General features: G+C 40.0%; 1 protein-coding gene across 2 annotated transcripts in view; it reads left to right on the forward strand.

Annotated features, from left to right (window-relative positions):
- Window positions 1–27,926, forward strand: part of LOC126162680 (CSC1-like protein 2) — a 201,547-nt gene that overhangs the window by 64,785 nt on the left and 108,836 nt on the right. For both annotated transcript variants that reach the window (XM_049919333.1, XM_049919334.1), the window contains exons 4-6: window positions 5,909–5,991; window positions 8,472–8,606; window positions 27,714–27,905. In XM_049919333.1, the coding sequence (XP_049775290.1) occupies window positions 5,909–5,991; window positions 8,472–8,606; window positions 27,714–27,905 (410 nt within the window). The remainder of the gene's footprint in view (window positions 1–5,908; window positions 5,992–8,471; window positions 8,607–27,713; window positions 27,906–27,926) is intronic.

The raw sequence follows: 27,926 nt of genomic DNA on the forward strand, positions 1-27,926 counted from the left end.
TGACCAGGAAGACTGAAGTGATGCTACTCTACAATATCGCCTGCCCGCATTCTGTGAGACACAAAAAACACTATACAGGAGTTGGGTTGGGAAGTCATTCTGCACCCACCTTACTCATCTGATCTTGAGGAGCCCTCAGATTTTCACCTTTTCCTCTCTCTCTATTGAGCGGAACAACCTTCAAGGAACTTCCTTTCCAGAGGAAAATGTATTACGAACATGGTTAGACGAGTTCTTCACCACAAAACCACAATTTCTAGTGTTGCAGAATTCAGACTGTTGTAAATAGTGAAGAATATAGTATTGGTTACTAAAGTCTGTTATGTTTATCTGTTGTGTTTATTAAACTTACAGAGAAACACTATGAACTTACGCACCAACCTAATGTAGTGTATGTATAGTTTTCTGTTAGTAAAAGATTCTTAGTTATGTATGTGGAGAGACTCTTTAATGTTAATCGCTGCCAACTCCCCCTCCCCCCCGTCTCGCTGCCAACTCCCCCTCCCCCCCGTCTCGCTGCCAACTCCCCCTCCCCCCCCGCCTCGCTGCCAACTCCCCCTCCCCCCCACCTCGCTGCCAACTCGCCCTCCCCCCCGCCTCGCTGCCAACTCGCCCTCCCCCCCCGCCTCGCTGCCAACTCGCCCTCCCCCCCCCCCGCCTCGCTGCCAACTCGCCCCCCCCCGCCTCGCTGCCAACTCGCCCCCCCCCCGCCTCGCTGCCAACTCGCCCCCCCCGCCTCGCTGCCAACTCGCCCCCCCCCGCCTCGCTGCCAACTCGCCCTCCCCCCCCCCGCTTCGCTGCCAACTCGCCCTCCCCCCCCCCGCCTCGCTGCCAACTCGCCCTCCCCCCCCCCGCCTCGCTGCCAACTCGCCCTCCCCCCCGCCTCGCTGCCAACTCGCCCTCCCCCCCCGCCTCGCTGCCAACTCGCCCTCCCCCCCCGCCTCGCTGCCAACTCGCCCTCCCCCCCCGCCTCGCTGCCAACTCGCCCTCCCCCCCCGCCTCGCTGCCAACTCGCCCTCCCCCCCCGCCTCGCTGCCAACTCGCCCTCCCCCCCCGCCTCGCTGCCAACTCGCCCTCCCCCCCCCGCCTCGCTGCCAACTCGCCCTCCCCCCCGCCTCGCTGCCAACTCGCCCTCCCCCCCCGCCTCGCTGCCAACTCGCCCCCCCCCCCGCCTCGCTGCCAACTCGCCCTCCCCCCCGCCTCGCTGCCAACTCGCCCTCCCCCCCCACCTCGCTGCCAACTCGCCCTCCCCCCCGCCTCGCTGCCAACTCGCCCTCCCCCCCGCCTCGCTGCCAACTCGCCCTCCCCCCCGCCTCGCTGCCAACTCGCCCTCCCCCCCGCCTCGCTGCCAACTCGCCCTCCCCCCCGCCTCGCTGCCAACTCGCCCTCCCCCCCCGCCTCGCTGCCAACTCGCCCTCCCCCCCGCCTCGCTGCCAACTCGCCCTCCCCCCCCGCCTCGCTGCCAACTCGCCCTCCCCCCCGCCTCGCTGCCAACTCGCCCTCCCCCCCGCCTCGCTGCCAACTCGCCCTCCCCCCCGCCTCGCTGCCAACTCGCCCTCCCCCCCGCCTCGCTGCCAACTCGCCCCCCCCCCCCCCCCGCCTCGCTGCCAACTCGCCCTCTTGCACTCCTCTCAGAAGGAATCCACTGGAAGGAATCCACTGTCTTTCGTCTATACATTGGTGATACCAGGATTGCATATTATTTATTTTGATACAAGCACATGATTCACAGATGGTTCAACTGGTCCTCAGTTTCCTCAATGAAAGTGGTTTTTATTTTCAGATGTAAGGTTTTGCTTCAGTCCTGGTTAAGGGGCAGGGTGGTTGTGGCCTCTGTTAGTGTTTTCTCGGTCTGGGACCCATGACTACTCCTCCTTGTGAAGACTGCTCTTCTATGTGTCTGTTTTCTCAGTTTTTAGATTTGGACTACCCTTTTATACCTTCCACTGTGTGTGTTTTAACTTCATTTTATAATTTGACTCCTCTGATTGTATCCGTCCACTTTCAGTGGACCCTCTCTCTTATGTGAGTAACTTTGGAATTGCGGGACTGGTGACTGCACTGTTTAGTCCCTTAACCTCCTTCAACTAATCAGTTAATCAGTCAGTAAAAAACTTTGAGTTTTGGCGATGACATTGTAATTACGTCGGAGACAGCAAATGCTTTGGAAGCGCAGTTGAAAGAATTAGTGTGTCTGGAAAGGGGGATATAAGATGAATATCAACAGAAGCGAAACAAGGATAATGGAAAGTAGTTGAATGACATCCAGTGATGCTAAAGGAATCAGAATAGGAAACAAGACACTTAAGTAGTAGATGAGTTTTGCTGTTTGCATAGCAAAATAACTGATGGCCAAAATACAGAGGATATAAAATGTAGACTGGCAACGGCAAGAAAAGCAGTTCTGAAAAAGAGAAATCTGTTAACATCGAATATAGATTTAAGTTTTAGGAAGCCTTTTCTAAAGGTGTTTGTCTGGAGTGTAGCATGGATGAAAAAAGTTTAAATAAAACGAGAATAGGAGCTTTTCAAATTTGGTGCTACAGAAGGAGGCTGAAGACTACTTGGGTTGATCATGTAACTAATGAGGAAGTACAGAATAGAATTGGAGAGGTGAGGAATTTGTGGCACAACCCAACCAGGAGATGGTATGGGTTGATAGGACACATTTTGAGACATCAAGGGTCCACCAATTTAGTATTGGAGGGAAGTGTGGGAGTTAAAAATTGTATAGGGAGACCAAGAGGTCAATACTATATAGCCAAGGTCTAAAGATGTATAGTATTCCTAATTTTGTAGGCTTCTGAAGGTGACATATTAATTTATTGGAACTGGTAAAGCGTAATAAAATGTACTAGCAGGTGATGACGGAATTTTATCATGAGAAGAAAGAAAGAAAGAAAGAAAGAAAGAAAGAGGAATGTACTTTTCTGTAATGAAATTTCATAGATTTCTCGCACAAAAAATGTTAGTCGTATAATTGGTCTTTTTTGTAGCAAATTTGCCAGTGATGGAAAAATGTTGTTATTTACCAAGAAAATTGCCAAACACCCATATGTTCTGAGAAGTTATTTTATTTAGATGACAACCAGTTTAGACATGTACATATACTGGTTAGCACTGAAACTATTTTGACATCACAGTTATAACAGAACATGCCAAACATTACAAAAAGCAAAAATGGACAATATACAATTAGAAACACAAACGTATAAAGCTTGTCTAGTTTATTTATTTAATTAATTTTTATTTCTGCACATTCTATTTTTCTTTTTTTATGTATATCAGAATTAGTTGTAACAACATCAAGAATGCAACCAGATGCAAAACCCAGTGGCCAACAGGATACTAAGTGAATAATAGTATGCAAAGAACATATGAGGACTACCAATGAAATACCAAGAGGGCATATGTTATGTACTTAATCAAAAAATAAAAACATGTGATTTGGTGTCCCTTATGCCAATTAATAGGTGGGCAAATACAAGAGTGGAACAGACAAGGACCTCAAATCTATATTAACTAAGGGGAGTTCTCCAAAATCTCTATTGACAGTGTAATTACTATTTTCTTGGGCATATAAGGTATCATACTATTAACCTACCTACAAAGTAATGAACCCATCCAGATGGGAACTGACATATATCAAGTTGTATTGCAACAGGTAGTGTGGGGATGAAACAAGTTAAAAGTGAAGTAAGTGTAAAACCAACAAGACACCAAATTATAAGTCCACTTATTAAGGAACATATTGGTGCAAAAAGGGGGCAACAGTTCTGAATAAAAAAAAAAAGTTGTTAAATAGTCTCTTACTTTAATCTGGTCATGGGATGGAACAGTACTAAATCAAAACCTTCTAAATGATGAGGAAAACAAAGGTGATCAAACAAACAATGTAGTAGCACAAGACAATATATGCCAGGAGTCTCAAGCCCCACAGTAAAACTTGTGACCCACAACAGTAGCACATAACATATTCAAAACTTGCAGCTGTCATCAGGTCATCAACCCAAAATCCATAAAAATCATAAAATACACATGTATGGTAAGAACATAATTAAATTTGCCATAAGGTGTATGGTGAAGTTAAGGTCACAAAGCTAGAATTAAACTAAACCAACCAACCATAACATGTCTGATGAGATGTAGTCAAGAACACTGGATACTCCACATATGACCTGGGAAATATGTCAATTGGTATCCAAAAATATAACTAGTTAAAAGTGGCATGTAAAAAAGTATGATTACAACAAATCCAACCATAAGGAAATATCAATCACCTCATCATGCTAAATATCTAGAAGACATCACTATCATATGCAAAATCTCATCATAGATGTGTATGAGCTTACAAAAGACCAAAACATGGTCAATAATAAAAACATGCTACATACCAATAGTATGGAGTGTAATAAAGTGAGGTTCAGTGATCTTGAGATATACCAATACTCATAAGGGGACCTACTTTATTTCACAGCCAGAAAAAACAGTGCATTGGCCTTGGAGTTTTGCATCTGGTTGTGTTCTTGATGTTATGGCAGCTAATTCTGATGTATCACCAGTAGTGATAATACTTAGACAATAGATATGCACACTGTTGTGTACTTCATAGGCTATATTGTAACAGTGTTTTACTTTGAAAGAGTACAAGTTTTCCTCAAAACTAGTGTATTTGTCATCTATATTAATTATGTAGGTTTTATATATTTAAAGGTACATAAAAAAGAAAGGTAGAATGTGGAGAAACAAAAAATTAAATAAATAAAACTAGGCAAGTTTTATTCATTTGTTTTCCTGATCGTAGATTATGTATTTTTGGTTTTTTGTAATGCTTGGCATGTTCTGTTATAACTCGAATGTCAATGCTAACCAGTATGTGTAGATATTGTGCTGTATGTGCACAGGTACTTGACCTAATCAAACTGCATTCTGTAGATTTTAAGGGCTTTTATTATTATGCTTCACCTTCTGTCTGTAAAGTCTACTTGGTGTTTTTGAGATGCTGAAACTGGTTGTTATCTAAATAAAATAACTTCTCAAAACTGTTTGGTGATTTCCATGGTAATTATCTGATCGGCTGCTGTCCCAATTCCACAATGGATCACCGAAATACTATTATTACTTTCTCTCATTTTTCACTGAATGAATCTCATGTTCTCTTGCTTCACGTAAACTGGAAATCCAGTCAGTAGGTTAAACGGAAATTAGCCAACAAAACTAGCTACAGTGTTTTCATATGTGCCAAACATTGAAAGATCTAGACTGCAAGCACAGGGAGCTTGGTACTCTAATAGAGGATGTTCTATTGCAGGAAAATAAAATTAGTAAATACTCCCACCCCATGCGAGTTATTACTGAAATAAGGAGAACTGCTGCGTTAGGACCTAAGAGTGATCAGAGCTGATAGAACATCAGTTTATGAAATACGTAATTAACAACTCAACCCCTGCTTATAACCATGGCCTTTAATGGTAACACAGATGTACACAATGTTGTTCAAAAATTTAAACAGTTGCCTTGTATTTACAATGAATGTAAGGAGAGCAGGGTAGGGGTGGGAAGGCTATCTTGAACAGTAGTGCTCTGTGTATTCTGAAGAAGCATTCAGAACAGAGTGTATTTTTCAACATTTTGAACATTCTTATGTATCTGTGGACAGTTAAGTGTTTGTTACTGTGAACAGTTAGACAAACCCAGTTGAGATATTATTTTCAAAATTTTGGATTTAACATTACTTTTGAAATTTAATGAAGAAAGATTAATAGTGGTGTAGTTGGGGCACTTGGAATGAATTTTTGTGCAATATAAATAAAGGTAAGTTCCCCTACTTTTTTAGTGTTCTTTTGTTTTGTTTTAATGAATATAATGTTTCGCCCAATTGGTTATTCATACTTAGTTTATCTTTCAGCTCTTGTTGCTACTCTTTGCCATTTTGAGGAAAAGAGCTTGGAATTATGGCAGACTTGCCTTGGTCCAGAAGACAGAGGAACGGTAAGTAACATTTGTATAACAATGCACATATGTTACTTTAACAACTTTCAGATGTCTTGACCACACTTATTATTTCCAAAATCGCTGTGCATGTTTTGACATTGTCATTTTTGAAGCCTATAAAATGAAACTGGTATCAAAAGATATGAAAATGTTAAATGTCACCAAATCAGTTTTGTTTTGTATTGCATTTTATAGCCTTTGAAACTTACCCTGTCAAAACGTGTAAGGTGATTGTGTAAATGACAAGAAGTGTGGTCAAGGCATCTGAAAGTTGTTGAAGTACATCCAAATGTCTGCTTTGTATCGCAGGACTTCCATGCAAATAGCAGCTTGTACATTTGTTACAAGAAAAATCTAATTGCAGTTAATGTGAAAAAGTGCCATTTCTGTAATGTTTCTTCTATTTTTCATACTCTTTGTTTTAACCCTTTCACCTCCAACCACGAGTGCGACTCAGGAAGTAAGTTAGGCTAGAAACAATAACTGAGAGCCTGTCTTGTGGCACTTTGTGCAAACCATGTGCAAAGATTATGACCCTGGCTCATGAAGGCATGCAAAACAAACTGACGACGACGACCAGAGTCGGACTTGGGGTTCAACAATTCACAGTGGTCTCTTACTTCAGTAATGTGTACTCCTTTGTTGCATTCACACTTGTTGATTGTCGTCCCTGAAAGAATCAAATAACCCACATAAATATTATGTCAGAAAAAAGAACATATAATAAAACAGTTATTTGCAAAAATCTCTCCAGTGACATAGTTCTCCTAAGTATTGGTGCTTTTGAGTTAAAATTTTATAAACCGAGAGAGGCAACTTTGAGCCATTGCTATAAATTCAAAGTATTTTCAGGAAACGCTAAAAGAGATTTTGATTATAATGCATCTGAAGCTGTTGTGATGGAGTTGTTATACTCACTGTAAGACACACTTTGTATATGGATGACTGGTATTGTATGCCAAAATGGCTTGTAATGTCAGTTGAAAGTGGAACAGATGTTGTTGGGATAGATTTAATAGAAAAAATGCTTGGAGAAAACAGTATAATGAGTGAGTGTTCCATCTGGAAATGGTGCATTTGGTTTAAAAATGGGCGAATCAACATTAATGAAGAAGAGAAGAGTGGACGCCCACGCATTGTGACTGACGATCTTGTTGCTAAAGTTGATGAAACGATTCGTGAAAACTGTCGCTTCACAATAATAGAGCTTTTGCTTTCTTTTCCAAAAGTTTCATGGACTTTGGTGTTTGAAATTCACCCAAGAGCTAGGCTACCACAAATTTTGTGCACGATAGGTGCGCAAAATGCTTACAAAGCACCATAAATAACAGCGAATGGGGGCATCGTTGACATCTCTGGAGGTCTACCACAAACATGATGACTCATTACTGGATCAAATCATAACCAGTGATGAGACTTTGATAAAACGCATCAGTTGCGAGACAAAATTACAGTCCATGAAGTGGGGGCACACAAGGTCCCCCCAAAAACCAAGAACATGTTTGCAAACCTTGTCAGCAAGGATGTTGATGGCAACAGTGTTTTGGGATAGGCAAGATGTAGTTCTTACTGATTTTCTTGAATGTGGAACAACCATAAATTCCGCCTGGTACTGTCAAACTTTGCACAGCCTTAGAAGAGCAGTTCAAAACAAACGCCAAGGAAAGATGACCTCCAAAATTTTGTTTTTGGACGACAATGCCCGACCTCACTCGGCAAACCACACTAAAGAACTCCTTAATTCATTCAAATGTGAAATTTTCCCTCATCAACCCTACAGCCCCAATCTTGCACCAAGTGACTTCCACTTGTTTCTCAAGATGAAGAACTGGTTTGCAACTCAGCACTTTGATGATGCAGAACTCCAGGCGGGCGTGACTCACTGGCCGAAGTCTCAGGAGGCAGAATTTTACGACGAAGGTCTTTCAAAGCTTGTCCACCGCTCTGATAAGTGTCTCAATGTGCATGGTGACTATGTGAATATGTAGTATGTCAATCGCTCTTTCAGATGTAAATAATAAAATGTATTTCATGTACTTAGTTTTTTTTTTTAATGCCAAAACATTTCCTACTTTCTGAATAGCCCTTGTATTTGTTGACAACCTTGTTCACCATTCTGGTGTATCGGAATTATGTTGCTCTTCCTGCCTCCACTCCATCGCTCACCCTTTCTGACTCTGCTATTTCTCTTTTTATAAAAATTATTAAATCCAGATATCCTGTGTCATCTTGTTTTCTTAATTATCTCTGAGATAAAGGAAAAAATTGACTTTTTTTATTTTGAATGCATTTTATGTCACAACCGCATTAGACTATTGTTTTATGCTAATTTACCTATTTATTTATTTATTTTTTGCAAAATTTGAGTCTCATTTTGTGTAATTTTGTCCGCTGTTTAGTTCACTGTTTATATTTACCCTCGCCACATTGTTTTTTTAACTGACATGATTTTATTAAAAAAAAGCTTTCCTTCACAGATGGACTCAGCTCTTCTATGCAAGGACGGATGAGATGAACACATCCACTGAAGCTGATTCTCTTGCATCATTAGATTCAAGTGTTCTAATAGACAAAGGATTTTGTTCATGGTTCACTGCTTTATTTAGATTGAAGTAAGTACCAGCTAAAAACAGATAAATAATTTTAAAATACAAAATAATTGTTCATAACATTACACAATTTCATCCACACATTTTAGATGCTAGTGCAACCCAACTTATGTAGAAAAATGTATATTATTTTCTATGGTCTTGGAACTAGGATAACACAACTTTATTTTAGTGAATGTCGACTTAAAAAAAGGAATATTTTTGTAATGCAAACCGATAAAGATTTGATGGTTTCTCAGGTCTCCAGCTGGGAAAGCCTACAGTGATAAAGATTTGATTATAATATTAGGAATGATGACCTTTGCCTTTCCTTAGTTAGCTAGAATCTTAGTTGGAAGCTTAATATGGCACACTCAACTATGTCTGGTAGTATCACACATCTCTGTGGTGCTATTGTTATTATTACTATTATTGATATTTTTACACACATACAGTGTACAACAGATAAATGCTTAAATTTGACAACCAGATCATAATACTTGGTGTCTTCATGCAAGTCTTTCAGACCACCTTTAAAAGCATGGAGTGGGGAGTTCTGTATGAAATGTATTGTATTTCTTTTCCTTTGCATCGCAACCAAATGCAGCACTTTCATGATAACCCCCCTCCTTAGAGATTTGGCTAAATTTCCCTTTTTCCTCTTTTGGATGTGGTATATTCTGAACCATTCACAAAAATGATGGTCAAACCCTGGCTTTCGAATCAGATGGGGCTTCTGGGATGATGATCATTCCAGCATTCTTTCCGCTTCTCAGTGACATCAAATATCTGTGTGACTTGAAGACAGACACAAGGTAGCTTGCACGACTTCAGGCATATAGATGGTGAATTGTGGAAAGTGCTCTTCAGATCTAAGTTCTTGTGGGACTTTTGTCTTCTTAAGGATTTGCATCTCAGTAGCTTTTCTTCAGAGTTCGGGAAGAGCAGTATTGGACAGACCAGGCAGTCACTGTATGGGAATAGATCTAACAGTGCCAATAATGGTCACCATAGTCTCCTTCAGTTCCCACATCTATCTTAATCATTAATGATATGAATATAATAGAGGGAAACATTCCACATGGGAAAATATATATATAAAAAAAACATAGATGCTTTAACTTACCATATGAGAAAGTTGTAAATAATTGTAGCTAACTTAAAAAAGCTCACTTGTAATTCTATTAACAGTGCACCACAACCATCAGCTTGGTTGCTAAAATTATTTACATTGGAAGAGAATGTAAACAAGTGGTTACACAAAGCTATATCCTTGTTAGGTTGATAACTTCGTTTGACTTATTATACAATTGATTGTGAAGTAATCACAAATAGTACAACAGAACCTATAATTGTGATCATGCAAGGTGATCATGACTGCAGGTAAAACCAGTTACCCCAAGAAACGTCTTGTCATTGAGTGTGTAAAAGAATTGAGAGTAGCTGAACAGGGTAGTTTTCTGTGCGTTACTAACAACATGTCTATACAATAAAGGGGCAGACAGCAAAGCTATTCATGATTGCACTGATGTAGATGTATAAAAACAGTGAGCAACCAGTTACACATATGAATTAATTGCACACACAGTGACTGTGAGCAATGAATAAAAGCTATTACAAGAAAGCATGTTGTCACTGAATATGTTGAGTGGCAGAATAAACTGGGTAGCTTGTCGTGTATTGTCAGTTAAAATCCAGCTATATTTAACTTTGTAAAACTCTGTTTGAACAAGCCTTGTAAGGCCCAGTGCTACCGACCAATCACTGTGTCACCCTCTGCCAATAGGCATACTGGATGCAGTTATGGAGGGGCATGTGGTCAGCTCATTGCTCTCCTGGTGTCTGTCAGTTTTCATGACCAGAGCCACTACTTCTCAGTCAAATATCTCCTGAAATGGCCCCACAAGGCCTGGGTGCACCCTGCTCGTCAGCAGTGCTCGGCAGACGTGGACAGTGATACATTAAAGTTCTAGCTAAGCTCAGTGGCACTTAACTTCAGTGATCGGACTGGAACCAGTGTCACTAATGCAGCAGGGCCTTTGGCCTTCAACTTGCTACTATTATGCAAAAGTACAGAACTGATAAAGACTAAAAGCTGCTACATAATTAATCCAAACAATTGAAACCACCCTGTTCAGCTATTTTCAGTTTTTTTTATACTTTCAGTGACAAGATGATGATTGTGGTAATGGCTTTGATTCTATGGTCATGATCACTATGTTTGATAAGTTAATGGTCCTGTTGTACTATATGAATTACTTTACCAATCAGTTGTATAATAAATTGTATTGATGTAGCTTGTGTAACCACTGCTTTATGATCTCTTTCATTGTAAATAATTGTAGCTAACTTAGAACAGCTCACTTGTAATTCTATTAACAGTGCACCACAACCATCAGATTGGTTGCCTTAGCTTTTTTACGTTTTTAAAACGCAGCGCATCTCTTGTAACGACATTATTAGTAAGTTATAATCATTCTGAGAAATGAAAATTATCGTTCCATATATATTTTACAGTTATACTGCATCTGTATATTTATTCACTTACTGTCATAGTTGTCAAATGACGAAATAATTTAGTGCAAGTACTGTTGCCTGTTCCATTGTTATTGTGCATAATTGTATTGTTAACATTTGCTCAGTTGTACTTTCCAATTGTTTGCATTAATCATGCACTCTTTAAAATTAGTACTGTGCTTAAGGTTTCATCATTGCTTGTAGCAATTACAATCGCATGGCCAACTGTTGCACTCAACAGAGGCCAAATACTATGTTTACTTCTGTCAAGAAGCAGCCTTGTCTTGGCAGTTTACTGTATGCAGCATGCCATGTTGACTCACCATACATCCACCAAGCCGTATAGGCAGAATGTTTACAGTCAGAGTTCTTGGATGTTGCCTTTAACATGACACACAAGAACCAGACTATCTATGTGCTGATTTCAGCACAACTTGGCAAGCATTTAGTATAAGTTTATCAGTGTGTTCCCTGATTTTATTCTTTAAAATACTGCTGCTTTAGCCTAGTTTCCTGTTTTGTTTAATTCCGGGTAACGTGAAGGTGTTCAAAGAAACAAAATTGGTTGTAGCACAATAAATGTGTAATAATACAGTTGAGGTGGTTTTCATTAACATTGTCAGCTTTGGGCTTATCATGACCAAGATTACATCTTAGTTGTATGTGCGCTGTTATCCGATGCAAGGGAACAAAATGCTTATCGAAGATCATTGACTCCAGAATTAATCGATCACTTTATTTTGCCAAAAAAAAAAAAGCCACAGGCACTAACACTAGATTCACAAGGCTCTTGTGTATTTCTCACATGGAAGACCATTAAGCTTAAGAAATGCTTTTGTACAGTTTCCACCAAGACAGCAGGCATTTGTAATTGCACCATGTTGTTTGAACTGAAGTGTGTGAATGATAGTGTTTATTTCACATCTTTTGTGACAATAAATTGCAGAAAACTGTAGTGTAATGATCATTCACATATTCCATAAGTATCTCATTTTCAATTTAATGATTTACAGTACATTTTAATCACAGTTACAAATATGATGAAAGGTCATGTTGCTTGTAGCAAATTAAGTGAACGTTACAATCTTATTGTTGGGCATAAGGATTATTATACACTAGTGGAATGCCAAAAACTCAAATTACAGTGAAAACATACGTAAAGAAATAAGTTAGATGTAAATGATGAGCAGAAGTTGGAAGAATATAGGTGCAGAATTTCTGTGTCGTAAGCAGCACACTATTTTATTTATAAGAAAAGTCATCAAAAACTTGGCATTTTTAGCTTGGAGAAATTTATTTCCAAAATAAAATATGGCAAATTGCTGTTGTAGTGAAGAAATTTGGATAAAGTGTACATCCTGCAAAAAGGAATGCCACAACATCAAAAATGAGCGATGTATGAATAACCAAAGAATCATTAACCCCTTATCACATTGATCTTGTTGCAAATTATGTTCCAAAAAATATTTTTTGGTAATGAAAAACATCCTATGGTTTATGCCATTACACACAGACACATAAAGATAGCTTTCAAAGCTCAAAATAATGAGTTACAAAATTTTATAGGTTACCAGTAATAAAATCCCAAATATACTCATGCACTGAACTTTTAATTAAAATGTCATGAAACTTGAAGTCATTTTTTAGTTTTTGTGTAGCTATAAACTGTAACCATGTATTTCACTCACTTTCTGAACCACTAAATTCAGTGATGAACTCAGGATCACTACCATATTTTACGGACTATGAGATGCACTTTTTTCTGCAAAAAAATTGCCTCCAAAATTTGGGTGCATCTTATAGTTGAAATTAATATAAAAATGTCCGGTGTTTGATTTAAAATTCCTGCCAGTCTTAAAAACGGCAAGATATTTGATGACGCAAGCAACCTATCACTATCTGGCAACACTGGATTGAACTGGCGGCAGCAGCAGCAGCAGCACACAAATGTGATGAATATGAGTTGCTGGGATTCACAAGCTTACTAACACTCACCCTTGCAGCCCACCGTCACAAACACTGAACACTTGTTTGTGTTATCAGTAACAGTACAATATTTTTATTAGTAGCTAGTTTTGTAATGGAAAAAAAGGTATTCACACGATGTCAGCTGTAAACTGAAAGTAATAGCGTATACAGAACAACATGGAAACAGAGCAGCTGAGCAGTATTTTGACCATCCACCAACAGAAAAAAAGCATTCACACTTGGTGGGCTACTAAAGAACTGGGGGGAGAAAAAAAGGGGAAGACTAAATGTGCAAATTGAGGACTGAATGCAAAATGGCCAAACTAAAAGATGATGTATTGAAATAGATTAAAGGACACCATCAAAATGGCATTGGAATTAATGCAAAAATGATTCAAATACATGCTCATAAGCTATTGGCACAGTGGAACTTAGCAGACTTAAAGAATGGGGTTGGTTGGTCCTACAGGTTTATGAAGCATCATGGACTTGGCATGCAAACCAAAATCAAAATAACTCAGAAAATGCCACAAGATTATGAAGAGAAATTATTATTCCATAACTTTATTATTCAACATCGAAAGAAAACCATTGTGGAACTAAGCCAAAATAGAATTTGGATGAAACTCCTTTGACATTTGATGTGCTGAGTAACAAACCTGTTGCCCTGAAAGGTGGGAAAACTGTAACTGTAAAAACAAGTGAACATAAAAAAATACATTGCACTGTTGTCCTTTCATGTTGTGCTGTTGGTATTAACTTAACGCAATGATCATTTCTGAGCACAAAACAGTGCCAAAACTTTCTGAAATACTGCCGGGTGGTGCTCACATACATGACAAGTGTTGGATGGGCAAGGCTGGTATGAAATTATTGATTAACAGTGTGTGGTAGAGAAGGAAAGATGCTTTATTGAAGAAGAGTTCTCTTCTTGTGCTAGATTAGTTTAGTGGTCATTTGAAAAATTATGTGAAAGAGAAACTGAGACAGGGAAATATAGAGCTTGCTATTAATCTAGGAGAACTGACTTCACAATTGCAACCTCTCGATGTCTCGATAATTAACCATTGAAAGCGTATGTGAGGGACAAATAGAACAATTTACGATGAATGAAACCAACATGAATTCATGCCGAAGGGAGCTTTAAAACAATCTAGGATCAACCAAGTGTGTCAGTGGATGAAACAGTCATGGTCTAGAGTGACAGAAGGCATTATTGTTAAATCTTCCAAAAAGTGCAATGTAAATAATGTTCTTGAAGGCAGTGAAGGCAGTGACGAAGAAGATTTTCAGGGATTTTAAAGCTCAGTTCAGTTTTATAAACTAAGAATTTGCCTAGTCTGGCTTTGCAATATAATAATAAAAATGTTATATTTAAAAAATTGCTTAAAAATTAAGGCAGTCTTATAGTCTGTAGTGTGTTATAGTCCATAAAAATCAGAACTTTTTGAAAGCAACGCCTAGACAATAATGCAGGAAAGAGGCTGAAAGCATGTGTTTTGTTGTAGAGTATCCAAAGCTGCACACGGTAAAGACGATATCCAGTGGCAACCACCTGAACAGTCCCAAAGCTGGCTAACAGTTCTGAAAGATCCTGTCAGATTGCTACCTGCCTGCAGCAACCTATGACTGACTATTTCTGCTGCCTGCCTGCAGCTTCACAGTGACAAACATGCCTGCTGTTTCCCTGTCCAACTCTGACTTCTTCTATCTTCAGATTACTCACTCTGAGTGCCCTCAGAGCATCTGGAGCCAGAGTTCTTTTCATATTTCCTCTCTGACCCCTCTGGCTACTGCCATGGCATAATGTCTAAGATCTCTTGCCACCTAATTGGGCATTTTTTCAGCAGTTCTTCAGAGGTTGGGTGGGAAGAAAGAGGTGCCTTGCTTAATATGGTCACACGCTGCGTCCTAAGCCCTTTATTGGCTTCTCATGACATAGCTTTGTCCCCACCAAAGGTCTTTTCTCTGTCTCCCATGCATCCTACTGTCCTGTGTCTAATAAGGAGTGCTGGTCTCACCACTGTCATATGTGGATTGGATGTTGCCTCCATGCCTATGAATAGACCACTGTCCAGTAATGCCCTGTGGACTCTGTATGCTTATAGCTTATCTCAGTTGCTTCTGGCTGATACTAAACTGGCTTCTAGTTGATCACCACTCTTCTGCATCGCTTCCCAGTAGCTTCTGTGGCAACACCATAAAATTTGTCTTTCTTTCTTTCTTAATAGGAGACTTGGCTTTTTCCTGTGGACACAACAAATGCATTTGCCTTAAGAGCTGGTATCCCTATCACTATGTATGCCCATGATATATTCCTCACCATAGGGTATTTTGCGTTGCTTGCATGTTCTACCTGTGGCCGTTCAGTGATCGTAGTGCCATTACAGAGTGGTGCACACTGTTGTGGCATGTTGTCGAAACCCATCCTTCCTTTTTTTTTACCCGTGATAATGAACCCTATGGTGCAGACGTCCACTTCTGTGGACAGCTATTGATGTCGCCTCTTCTTTGTTGTTTTCAATCTGTCCTCAGGCTGCAAATCCACACAGTTCACCCAAGTGAACATTCCCAACTAATGGCATGCATTGTGTGCATTTTTAGCTTCAGGGCTGATTGAAAATGCCAAACAAAAGACATTAACATCTGTCCACTGTATGGTCAACTGTGCCACAGAGTTTGTAATATTACCTAAAATGTAGATGCGAAATTTCAGCTGCTGATACATTCTGGAAGATAACATAAAAAAAAAAACCATGAAAACAGCATTTCATGGCTTCACAAATGCAACTGAGAGAGAGGCATCTTCGGTGGCACAAGCTGCTATTATGGGAAGCATAGCATGCTGTTCTCCAAATAAAATCATGATGTAAACCCATTGAAGTCTGAAAAAATTCTTACTCAGGTATAAAAAATCCCATCTCATTCTTAGCTGTATGTCAAATTTGCTCTGACAAAGTAAAAGCTGTCAATAGACTACACAAGTTTTGAGTGCATAATAATATGAAAGTTTATGAAGTTGAGTAATATATCTCATACAGATAGCATACTAATGTAATTTGTAAGTTACTTGAATACTGAATATCTTCAGAGCTCGTTCAATGATTAAGTGTTCCCTAACAAACTAATGGAAGCAGTGATGAGAGTACAGTGTTGTGTAGCATAGGCATTCATCATGTCTGCGTACTAGGCAGTTTGAAGCACAAAACCATACAGCAAATAGCATATTTAATAATTCTTTTGGTAACTTTTAGTTTATATTTGCAGCTAAAATTTTGTGTTGGGAATTTTTGCAAAGTTGACCGTAGTTGAAAAGATTTTGGCGGAACAGGGTTTACTGATCTCATGTAAGACCAAATTCCAGTCATAATCTGTCTGTCAGATGGGTTCGTGTCACTGAAAGATTGCATGTGACACTGTTTGGTAGACTCGCACAATAATTACAATAATTAAGATCTGTAAGGACATGGTTTTTTATAAAGATTTAGTGTGTGGAGTATGGTTAATATAAGCAATTGGAGAAGTATTTTGGTAGTCCTGATCTCATTTCAATCCGAGACTGTAAAATTGATTCCTTTGACATAACAGCCATTGTGCATTTGTGTAAATTAGAACTACCGCTCCCACCAAAATGCTCTCAGGGCTAGACTGTCAGTAACTGCACAATGCATATTAAATGTTTAACTACCAAACATTGTGCTTAAATTGCTATTACAGCTTCATGCACATTAATGAGCAGAAGTAGTAAGCACATGTGATCAATGAGGAGCATCATCTTGATCAACTAAATGCTAACTGTGGTTGCATCTTGGTGTCTCATTGATTATATGCTTGACCATGGCACCATGGTGCTGGGGTTTGATTCCAGGTTAATCACAAGATATTTTGACTTCACTTCATTTGCATGTGGTAATTATTTTAAAGTTGTGAAAGCTGAGCTGCATCATGATTTGGAGTTCACATTAAACTGGATGGGTAAAACCATCCAAAGGTCTGAGGAAGGAAAGCTAGACCACCTAAAAAGGATCATTCCCAGTAAATCATTGCAGTGGTCAAACAAAATTTCAGGTTGATATTAACTCTACACAAGCAGACTGTGCTAATATCTCTATTGATAGTTTCTTTAGTGTTTGATAACAATGACTTTCAAGCAAAAAAACAAAGCTGCCCAAATTGTGGCCAGTGATATGTAATATGTATGTTTCTCTCATGCTCAGCAAACTTCTGAAACCCGTACATGATGTAACTGTTGTCCAGTGTTCATTCAAATTAGCCACACCACCTAGGAAGTCATGAATTATCAGTTGCTGAATGATGTATTCTCAGAGGTATCGACTGTAAACATCTACATTTTGAAGCCACACCACCTGGATATATGGCGTGCTGTTTCCCTACTGTTCTGGGCCACTGTGCCGAGCAGCATTATATATTCAAGAGCCTTAAGTGCTGAGAGCTGTATTTCTTTTCATTTACTTTAGCTGTAAGACTGTTTCAGTGTTTCTGGCTGAAGAGAAGTTCTTTAAGTTTTCTACTCATTTCACTCCATATTTATGATATGAAATCTTCACTAATGAATACTTTATACCTATGATGTACAATTAATATCCACGGTGAAGCATAATAATCATGTTCATGGTAGCTGATTTAGCTGTGTTGCCTAGTGTTTTTCATGATTATTCAGATCAACACTGAACCTCAGCCAGTTTCAAAGTTTAGTGTTATGCAAAATAGTGTTAGTGAACTGGGCCTATTTCCTAAACTAAGATAAAAATTGATTTCCAATTAACAGTGTGTGTACAAATGGCCCAAGAGTTACCTGACAGCTTGTATTATTTATCACAAGAAATTTCACAATGAGATTTGAAAGTCATAGTGCAATAGTAACATCCATACATATGTGAAACAGCAGAGCACAAAAGTTTGTACATAAACCTGTAGAGGCTGGAATGTGCCACTATGGTGATGGCTGAAATGGCTGACGACAGCTCAGGATGGAGCACAGACTTCCTCTTTGGATGTGTGCTAAGACTGTGGTGGTGACTGTACTTGTATGGTGAACTGCCAGTAAAACATCCCTGGCTATAATAACACTTTATTCACGCCAGTTATAGGTGTGGAGTAGTGGAGAGAGTAAGGTATTGGCCCTAGTGACATTGGAGGCCGTGAGCGTGCAGCTGTCATCAGTGTTTTGCCTGTCTGGCAGGCCCTATGTGTGGGGAGCTGCTGCTGCTGTTGCTGTCTGCACTACCATGGAGTCCTAATGAATGTGCTGTCCTGACAGTGAGCAAAGGCTGTGGCTGGTCCATGGCCACAGCCACAGCACACCCAAATGGACTGTGTTAAACCGTAGTGCCCAGCATGTCAGAAGTCGAGGATGTATGCCTGCACTGAGCGGTGATTAGCAATGGTGAAGGTTCACAGGGAATGGTGAATAGCAACAGTGTAAATGGGCAGTCCCTAGCCCAGGATCAAACGCACAAGTTGCCAGAGAGATGGTCACCAGCGGGAAGTTGTCACCAGCGGGAAGTTGTCACCAGCGGGAAGTTGTCACCAGCGGGAAGTTGTCACCAGCGGGAAGTTGTCACCAGCGGGAAGTTGTCACCAGCGGGAAGTTGTCACCAGCGGGAAGTTGTCACCAGCGGGAAGTTGTCACCAGCGGGAAGTTGTCACCAGCGGGAAGTTGTCACCAGCGGGAAGTTGTCACCAGCGGGAAGTTGTCACCAGCGGGAAGTTGTCACCAGCGGGAAGTTGTCACCAGCGGGAAGTTGTCACCAGCGGGAAGTTGTCACCAGCGGGAAGTTGTCACCAGCGGGAAGTTGTCACCAGCGGGAAGTTGTCACCAGCGGGAAGTTGTCACCAGCGGGAAGTTGTCACCAGCGGGAAGTTGTCACCAGCGGGAAGTTGTCACCAGCGGGAAGTTGTCACCAGCGGGAAGTTGTCACCAGCGGGAAGTTGTCACCAGCGGGAAGTTGTCACCAGCGGGAAGTTGTCACCAGCGGGAGGCCCAATGGTGTGAAGAGGCCACATTTTCTGTATATGCACTCCAGCTTAGGACGACGCCTGCAGCTACTGAAGTCAATCGATAGAAGGTGGTTGACTGCTTCCTCTGGTAGTGCAGTCATCTTCATCGTGAAGTTAATAGCTGTCGTTGACTATGGGGTTTGGCATCACATATATACCTTGATATCACTGGGCATAACAAGCATCTGACAGTGAGGGTCTGTTTTAGGGAGGGAGATGGCTTTATTTATGTGAGCTGCCTGGTTAGTATTTCTCGAACAACACTGGTACTTTCACCCAGTAACTCATGCTGGGCTGGTGTGGGGCATCGCCATTGGGCAGCAATGACTTACTTTTTTCTGGTTTACTTGTTTGGTCAGCTCCTCAAGATCACTCTAGGATTTCACAACTTTACATTTCATAGGTGCCAGTTGGTGCTTTCCACATTGTCAGCACTCTGAATTGGTGCTCTCGTACTCTGATTACCCTTCTTGCGAAATGGTGTCTGGACTTCAGGCCAATAACTGCTTCTCCTCTACGACGTCATTTTGTTGAATGTTTCTGGAACAGTACATTGTCCATGGTGAAGGCATGGCACAACTGACCAAACTGTTGTTAGTGTTTTAAATATGCAGATTGTCACTAAATAGTGTACGTGACCTCGATGGTAGAGAGTTAACATTAAAACATGCTGAGCAGTTAGGTTTGGATTAAGAAAAAATATTACAGTAACATAACCATTGACTCAGTTATGGTTATTTGAGAAAGTTTAAGGAAAGACAATTTGAGAAAGTTTAAGGGAAGACAAATGGAAGGAGATTAACAGAGAGAACAGTGTAGATGAAAGTTTAACATTTTCTTAAATATTTTCCTCCAGAACTTTGGGGTCTGATTTTTTTCTAAAAGAAAAGAGTAAAATGAAACAAATAAATCGTGCATTAAAAGTATGGTTGTGTCTTGTGCTAGGAGAAGCAGATTCTAACTGTTTCAGAAGATTTGTAACAAAAATTGAAAACAGTATCCCAAGTACTGTAAAATCCTGAAAACTGTTATAAAGAAACAGAATCATAAGCACTATAAACAGAAGATATAATCATCCAAGAGAGAAGATTGGATTAGATTGTTTGGGGGGAGGAAACCAGACAGCGGTGTCATTGGTCTCATCGGATTTGGTCTCATCGGATTAGGGAAGGACAGGGAAGGAAGTCGGCCATGGCCTTTCAAAGGAATCATCCCAGCATCTGCCTGGAGTGATTTAGGGAAATCACGGAAAATCTATATCAGGATGGAAGGACGCGGGATTGAACCGTCGTCCTCCCGAGTCTGAGTCCAGTGTGCTAGCCACCGTGCCACCTTGCTCGGTTCCAAGAGAGAAGAAAAAATAGTATTTTTATGTACTTCAACAAAGCTTTTTTTGGCTTATTACCATCTGTCTGTACCATATTTACATATGATGGCTTCAGGTGACTGAAAAATTGTTTGTCTTTGGGTATACGAGACTGTCATTTATTCATAAATTGATTTCTGATTGTCTTATCTGGTAAGTTCAGTGCAGTTTGTGTAGCAAGATGCTTTCTTATTTTGTAGTTTTTGACAGAAATTAATTATATGGTGTAAAATATTGTGATCCAAAACTGGAATAAATATAAAAAAATTTCCAGGATCACTGTGTATTGTGCTATGACTGCCACAACTTGTGAAAACAGTGTGATGCATTATTGAACAAGAAAAAAATACAAACAGCAGGGAAAATTAAATGATGTTTCCATATATCTGTGACAGAAAAATATGGTAAAGCTGTTGCCCACTGCTTTCTGTGAGTACTTCTTCATAGTGGAAGCAAAGATTGTACTCGATAATAAATTATTCATATGTAGGTGCCTTAGATATGCTTTGGAAGACCCTGTTTACTCTGTAGGCAAACATGGATTTCAAAATTACAACCCTAAATAATTAGCTATCTAAGAAAGGCATATTCATGATTATAACTGCTTTTAGAAGCTTCTTGGAATGGATTGCTGCCCAGATAGAACAACCATATCCACATTAAAAGCTATACAGGAGGGTCTGACAAATATTGTGTTAGTATTTGCCATTGCCTTTAATTGTGTGTAAAATTCTACATGGAAAACAAAACACGTAAATTGAAAACAAATATCTGGAGTTCCATAAGGTTCTGTATTGCATTTGCCCACTGTTCCTAATCTGCATATGTGACCTTCCAAGGATTTTAAAATGTTGAGAGTATGTTTGCTGATATGTAAGTGTACTAATAAAAGGTCCACAGTCAGCTATATGAGACAGAGCTCATATATTGATTGAACAGGCCTATCACTGATTCACAGTAAACAGTTGGTGTGAACTTTAAAAAGATGACATTATACAATGTCAGAGAAATAAAATGGTGTGCTGGTACCAGAAACTTGACATTAATAGTAGGAGACCATCTGTAACACATTAAAATTAAGTCAACACTTAGGTTTAGTAATCAAGCAGATCAGTTAAACATATTTTGCTTTTAAAAGTATTTATTAGTGTGTTGATGTGGAGCTTCAGCTGCTAGCTGATTCTGCATGCCTACACTCCATTATTTTATGGATTTAATTTCTGGGGCAAGGCAGCTGAAGTAAGAAAAGTATTCATCTGCAAAAAAACTAGCAGTAAGAATGCTATGTGAAGTAAATAATCACATTTTTTTTATAAATATCAAGAGTTTCTTAGATTCACTTCCAGAATGTTTACTTCATAATGCTACATGACGACGACGACGACGACTACCAGTTTCATTGTACTGTGGATTAAAAAGCCACAATAAAAGGCAGAAAAATAACTTTACATGGACCTTGCCTCCTTGTCTATTATGCTGCTTCAAAGATCTTGAACACTCCCTCTTCTGACATAAAGCAAGAAACTAGGAATCCTTAGAGACTGAAAAGACTATTAGAAAGAACACATTATCCTAAGAAATTTTCTGGACACTTAGATTCAATCCTTGTAGACCTCTGTTGATGCATGAGATGAAGCAATTAAAGATATAAACGGCCTTTATTCTGTCAGCATGTAGATAACCAATGCTTTGATGAATACTAGTGTAATTGTGTAAATATTATGGTTACAGTAGCAGGTAAGCAGCTGTTTAGTATAACTGAGGAAGCAACATTATTTTTCAAAGTTGTGGCAGAACACATTCCTGTTGTAGAAGAAGAAAATATCTCGTTTTACCATGGGTCCAGTAGCACTTTATTTCCATGTTATAACTCAGTTTCTACAACTCTGCATAGTTCACTAATTATAGGAAAAAACAGGAACAGGACACATCAACATGTCACATGAAACTCTTTATTACATGAAAAGTTCTTCATTGTTGATACACTATGTATCAAAAGTATCCAGACACCTGGCTGGAAATGACTTAAAAGTTTGTGGCACCCTCCATCGGTAATGCTGGAATTCAGTATGGTGTTGGCCCACACTTGGCCTTGATAGCAGCTTCCACTCTTGCAGGCATACATTCAATCAGGTGCTGGAAGGTTTCTTGGGGAATGGCAGCCCATTTTTCACGGAGTGCTGCACTGAGGAGAGGTATTGATGTTGGCTGGTGAGGCCTTGGTATGAAGTCGGTGATCCAAAACATCCCAAAGGTGTTCTATAGGATTCAGGTCAGGACTTTGTGCAGGCCAGTCCATTACAGGGATGTTATCATCGTGTAACCACTCTGCTGCAGGCTATGCATTATGGTCAGGTGCTCGATCATGTTGAAAGATGCAACTGCCATCCCTGAACTGCTCTTCAACAGTGGGAAGCAAGAAAGTGCTTTAAACATAAATGTAGGCCTGTACTGTGATAGTGTCATGCAAAACAAGCCCCCTCCATGAAAAACAAGACCACACCAAAACACCACCACCTCCGAATTTTAGTGTTGGCTCTACACACACTGGCAGATGATGCTCACTGGGCATTCCCCATACCCACACCCTGCTATTGGATCGTTGCATTATGCACTATGATTCATCACTCCACATAATAGTTTTCTACTGTACAGTCATCCAATGTTTATGATTCTTACACCAGCGTGATGTGTGACTTAAGAGCAGCTGCTGGACCATGAAATCAAAGTTTTCTCACCGCCTGCCTAACTGTCATAGTACTTGCAGTGGGTCCTGATGCAGTTTGGAATTCCTGTGTGATGGTCTGGATAGATGTCTGCCTGTTACACATTAATACCCTCTTCAACTGTCGACGGTTTCTGTCAGTCAACAGACGAGGTCAGCCTGTACGGTTTTGTGGTGCACGTGTCCCTTCACGTTTCTGCTTTACTATCACATGGAAACAGTGGACCTAGGTATGTATCTACTGCAACCTACATCCTTCTGAATCTGCTTAGTGTATTCATCTCTTGGTCTCCCTCTACGATTTTTACCCTCCACACTGCCCTCCAATGCTAAATTTGTGATCCCTTGATGCCTCAAAACATGTCCTACCAACCGATCCCTTCTTCTAGTCAAGTTGTGCTACAAACTTCTCTTCTCCCCAATCCTATTCAATACCACCTCATTAGTTACGTGATCTACCCACCTTATCTTCAGCATTCTTCTGTAGCACCACATTTCGAAAGCTTCTATTCTCTTCTTGTCCAAACTATTTATCGTCCATGTTTCACTTCCATACATGGCTACACTCCATACAAATACTTTCAGAAACGACTTCCTGACACTTAAATCTATACTCGATGTTAACAAATTCCTCTTCTTCAGAAACACTTTCCTTGCCATTGCCAGTCTACATTTTATATCCTCTCTACTTCGACCATCATCAGTTATTTTACTCCCTAAGTAGCAAAACTCCTTTACTACTTTAAGTGTCTCATTTCCTAATCTAATTCCCTCAGCATCACCTGACTTAATTTGACTAAATTCCATTATCCTCGTTTTGCTTTTATTGATGTTCATCTTATATTCTCCTTTCAAGACACTGTCCATTCCGTTCAGCTGCTCTTCCAAGCCCTTTGCTGTCTCTGACAGAATTACAATGTCATCGGCGAACCTCAAAGTTTTTACTTCTTCTCCATGAATTTTAATACCTACTCCGAATTTTTCTTTTGTTTCCTTTACTGCTTGCTCAATATACAGATTGAATAACATCGGGGAGAGGCTACAACCCTGTCTTACTCCTTTCCCAACCACTGCTTCCCTTTCATGCCCCTTGACTCTTATAACTGCCATCTGGTTTCTGTACAAATTGTAAATAGCCTTTCGCTCTCTGTATTTTACTCCTGCCACCTTCAGAATTTGAAAGAGAGTATTCCAGTTAACATTGTCAAAAGCTTTCTCTAAGTCTACAAATGCTAGAAATGTAGGTTTGCATTTCCTGAATCTTTCTTCTAAGATAAGTCGTAAGGTCAGTATTGCCTCACGTGTTCCAACATTTCTACGGAATCCAAACTGATCTTCCCCGAGATCGGCTTCTACCAGTTTTTCCATTCGTCTGTAAAGAATTCGCGTTAGTATTTTGCAGCTGTGACTTATTAAACTGATAGTTCGGTAATTTTCACATCTGTCAACACCTGCTTTCTTTGGGATTGGAATTATTATATTCTTCCTGAAGTCTGAGGGTATTTCGCCTGTCTCATACATCGTGCTCACCAGATGGTAGAGTTTTGTCATGACTGGCTCTCCCGAGGCCATCAGTAGTTCAAATGGAATGTTGTCTACTCCCGGGGCCTTGTTTCGACTCAGGTCTTTCAGTGCTCTGTCAAACTCTTCACGCAGTATCTTATCTCCCATTTCGTCTTCATCTACATCCTCTTCCATTTCCATAATGTTGTCCTCAAGTACATCGCCCTTGTATAGACCCTCTATATACTCCTTCCACCTTTCTGCCTTCCCTTCTTTGCTTAGAACTGGGTTGCCATCTGAGCTCTTGATATTCATACAAGTGGTTCTCTTCTCTCCAAAGGTTTCTTTAATTTTCCTGTAGGCAGTATCTATCTTACCCCTAGTGAGACAATCCTCTACATCCTTACATTTGTCTTCTAGCCATCCCTGCTTAGCCATTTTGCACTTCCTGTCGATATCATTTTTGAGACGTTTGTATTCCTTTTTGCCTGCTTCATTTACTGCATTTTTATATTTTCTCCTTTCATCAATTAAATTCAATATTTCTTCTGTTACCCAAGGATTTCTATTAGCCCTCGTCTTTTTACCTACTTGATCCTCTGCTGCCTTCACTACTTCATCCCTCAGAGCTACCCATTCTTCTTCTACTGTATTTCTTTCCCCCATTCCTGTCAATTGTTCCCTTATGCTCTCCCTGAAACACTCTACAACCTCTGGTTCTTTCAGTTTATCCAGGTCCCATCTCCTTAAATTCCCACCTTTTTGCAGTTACTTCAGTTTCAATCTGCAGTTCATAACCAATAGAATGTGGTCAGAATCCACATCTGCCCCTGGAAATGTCTTACAATTTAAAACCTGGTTCCTAAATCTCTGTCTTACCATTATATAATCTATCTGATACCTTTTAGTATCTCCAGGATTCTTCCAGGTATACAACCTCCTTTTATGATTCTTGAACCAAGTGTTGGCTATGATTAAGTTATGCTCTGTGCAAAATTCTACCAGGCAGCTTCCTCTTTCATTTCTTCCCCCCAATCCATATTCACCTACTACGTTTCCTTCTCTCCCTTTTCCTACTGACGAATTCCAGTCACCCATGACTATTAAATTTTCGTCTCCCTTCACTACCTGAATAATTTCTTTTATCTCGTCATACATTTCATCTATTTCTTGATCATCTGCAGAGGTAGTTGGCATATAAACTTCTACTACTGTAGTAGGCATGGGCTTTGTGTCTATCTTGGCCACAATAATGCGTTCACTATGCTGTTTGTAGTAGCTAACCCGCACTCCAATTTTTTTATTCATTATTAAACCTACTCCTGCATTACCCCTATTTGATTTTGTATTTATAACCCTGTAATCACCTGACCAAAAGTCTTGTTCCTCCTGCCACCGAACTTCACTAATTCCCACAATATCTAACTTTAACCTATCCATTTCCCTTTTTAAACTTTCTAACCTACCTGCTCGATTAAGGGATCTGACATTCCACGCTCCGATCCGTAGAACGCCAGTTTTCTTTCTCCTGATAACGACGTCCTCCTGAGTAGTCCCCACCTGGAGATCCGAATGGGGGACTATTTTACCTCCGGAATATTTTACCCAAGAGGACGCCATCATCATTTAATCATGCAGTAGAGCTGCATGTCCTCGGGAAAAATTACGGCTGTAGTTTCCCCTTGCTTTCAGCCGTTCGCAGTACCAGCACAGCAAGGCCGTTTTGGTTAATGTTACAAGGCCAGATCAGTCAATCATCCAGACTGTTGCCCCTGCAACTACTGAAAAGGCTGCTGCCCCTCTTCAGGAACCACATGTTTGTCTGGCCTCTCAACAGATACCCTTCCGTTGTGGTTGCACCTACGGTACGGCTATCTGTATCGCTGAGGCACGCAAGCCTCCCCACCAGCTGCAAGGTCCATGGTTCATGGGGGGTTGGACAACATAACCACACTAAAACAGTTGTGGACACATCGATGAATAAACGGTGCAGGAAAATCAGATGCTCATAATGCCGGCACACACTGTGAGTGGCATGAATGTAGCAGGTTATTATTTACATGAAATAATGACATATCAGTGTTTCTTGTTGCAGCTACTTGTTTTATGCTGACACTGGGATAATCATTCGACTGAATGAAGAACTGACTACTCAGGTTGTGACATCCTTGTTCTGTGGTTCCCCAGTTCAAAGTAGTAGACGTAAATTTCTTGTGCTGCTTAAGGTGATGACTAGTTTCTTGCCGGTCACATTTGTTCTGAAAATATTTACTGATAAAAACTGAGTGCCATGGCCATTGTTGTATGCTAATCAATATACGAAATGGCCTTTTGCTAACTCTGCATTTGTGTACACTTACATTGCACTGTAGTGGAAATAGTCCTCAATGAACGCTGTTAAACAGTTGTGTGTTCAAGACTGTAATGATCACTTAAATAACTGATGCCACATTTATGTAACAGAATGAAGCGATGTGCATTCCAGCTTTGCTGAAACTGAACACACAACACTGAAGCTAAATCTAAGAATTACAACTTCATCAGATGTAACCAATACGACATTTTTAGTACTTCATGTAAGAAAGTATTTCATATGGTATTCTGGTATGTTCTGTTTCTGTGTGTTCCCCTAAGATTAATGTTGGACACGAAACATTTGCAAAGCAGTGTCTATGTAACCTACTGCCTTCTATTGTGTGTAAGGTATGTGTTCTGAATGTTTGGTTGTACCTTTTTGTTACGCTCTGTGTTGTGGACATAACATAATGTTTTGTGAATGTTATGTAAGGTATATTTAACAAAATAATGCTCCTGTGTTTGCATATAGTTTAAACTCTAAGTTGGTACCTGTATTTATATAAGTGTATTTGCCATTCCTTTTCCAGTAATTTCTGTTTAATCACTCATATGGGCATGTCTTGTCTCAAGTAGTGGAAATATAGCTTTTAGTGTTCATCATCCCTAGTAATGTTTTTAAGTCATTTGCATTCTTTATGTGTTGTTTAATAATGGTGTTGTTTCTGTTTTGCAGGGACGAAAACATCTTGCAAAAATGTGGGCCAGATGCAGTGCAATATTTGTCATTCCAGCGCCACATAATATTCTATTTGTCAGTGGTGATGGTCATATCCTTAGCTGTCGTGCTTCCAGTCAATTTCCAAGGAAATTTGGGAGGAGATGAAGAAACATTTGGCCATACAACTCTCTCAAATCTTGATCCAAGGTTCACATAAAAATCCTACAA

Source organism: Schistocerca cancellata, chromosome 2, assembly GCF_023864275.1.
Source record: "Schistocerca cancellata isolate TAMUIC-IGC-003103 chromosome 2, iqSchCanc2.1, whole genome shotgun sequence".
Classification (NCBI taxonomy): domain Eukaryota; kingdom Metazoa; phylum Arthropoda; class Insecta; order Orthoptera; family Acrididae; genus Schistocerca; species Schistocerca cancellata.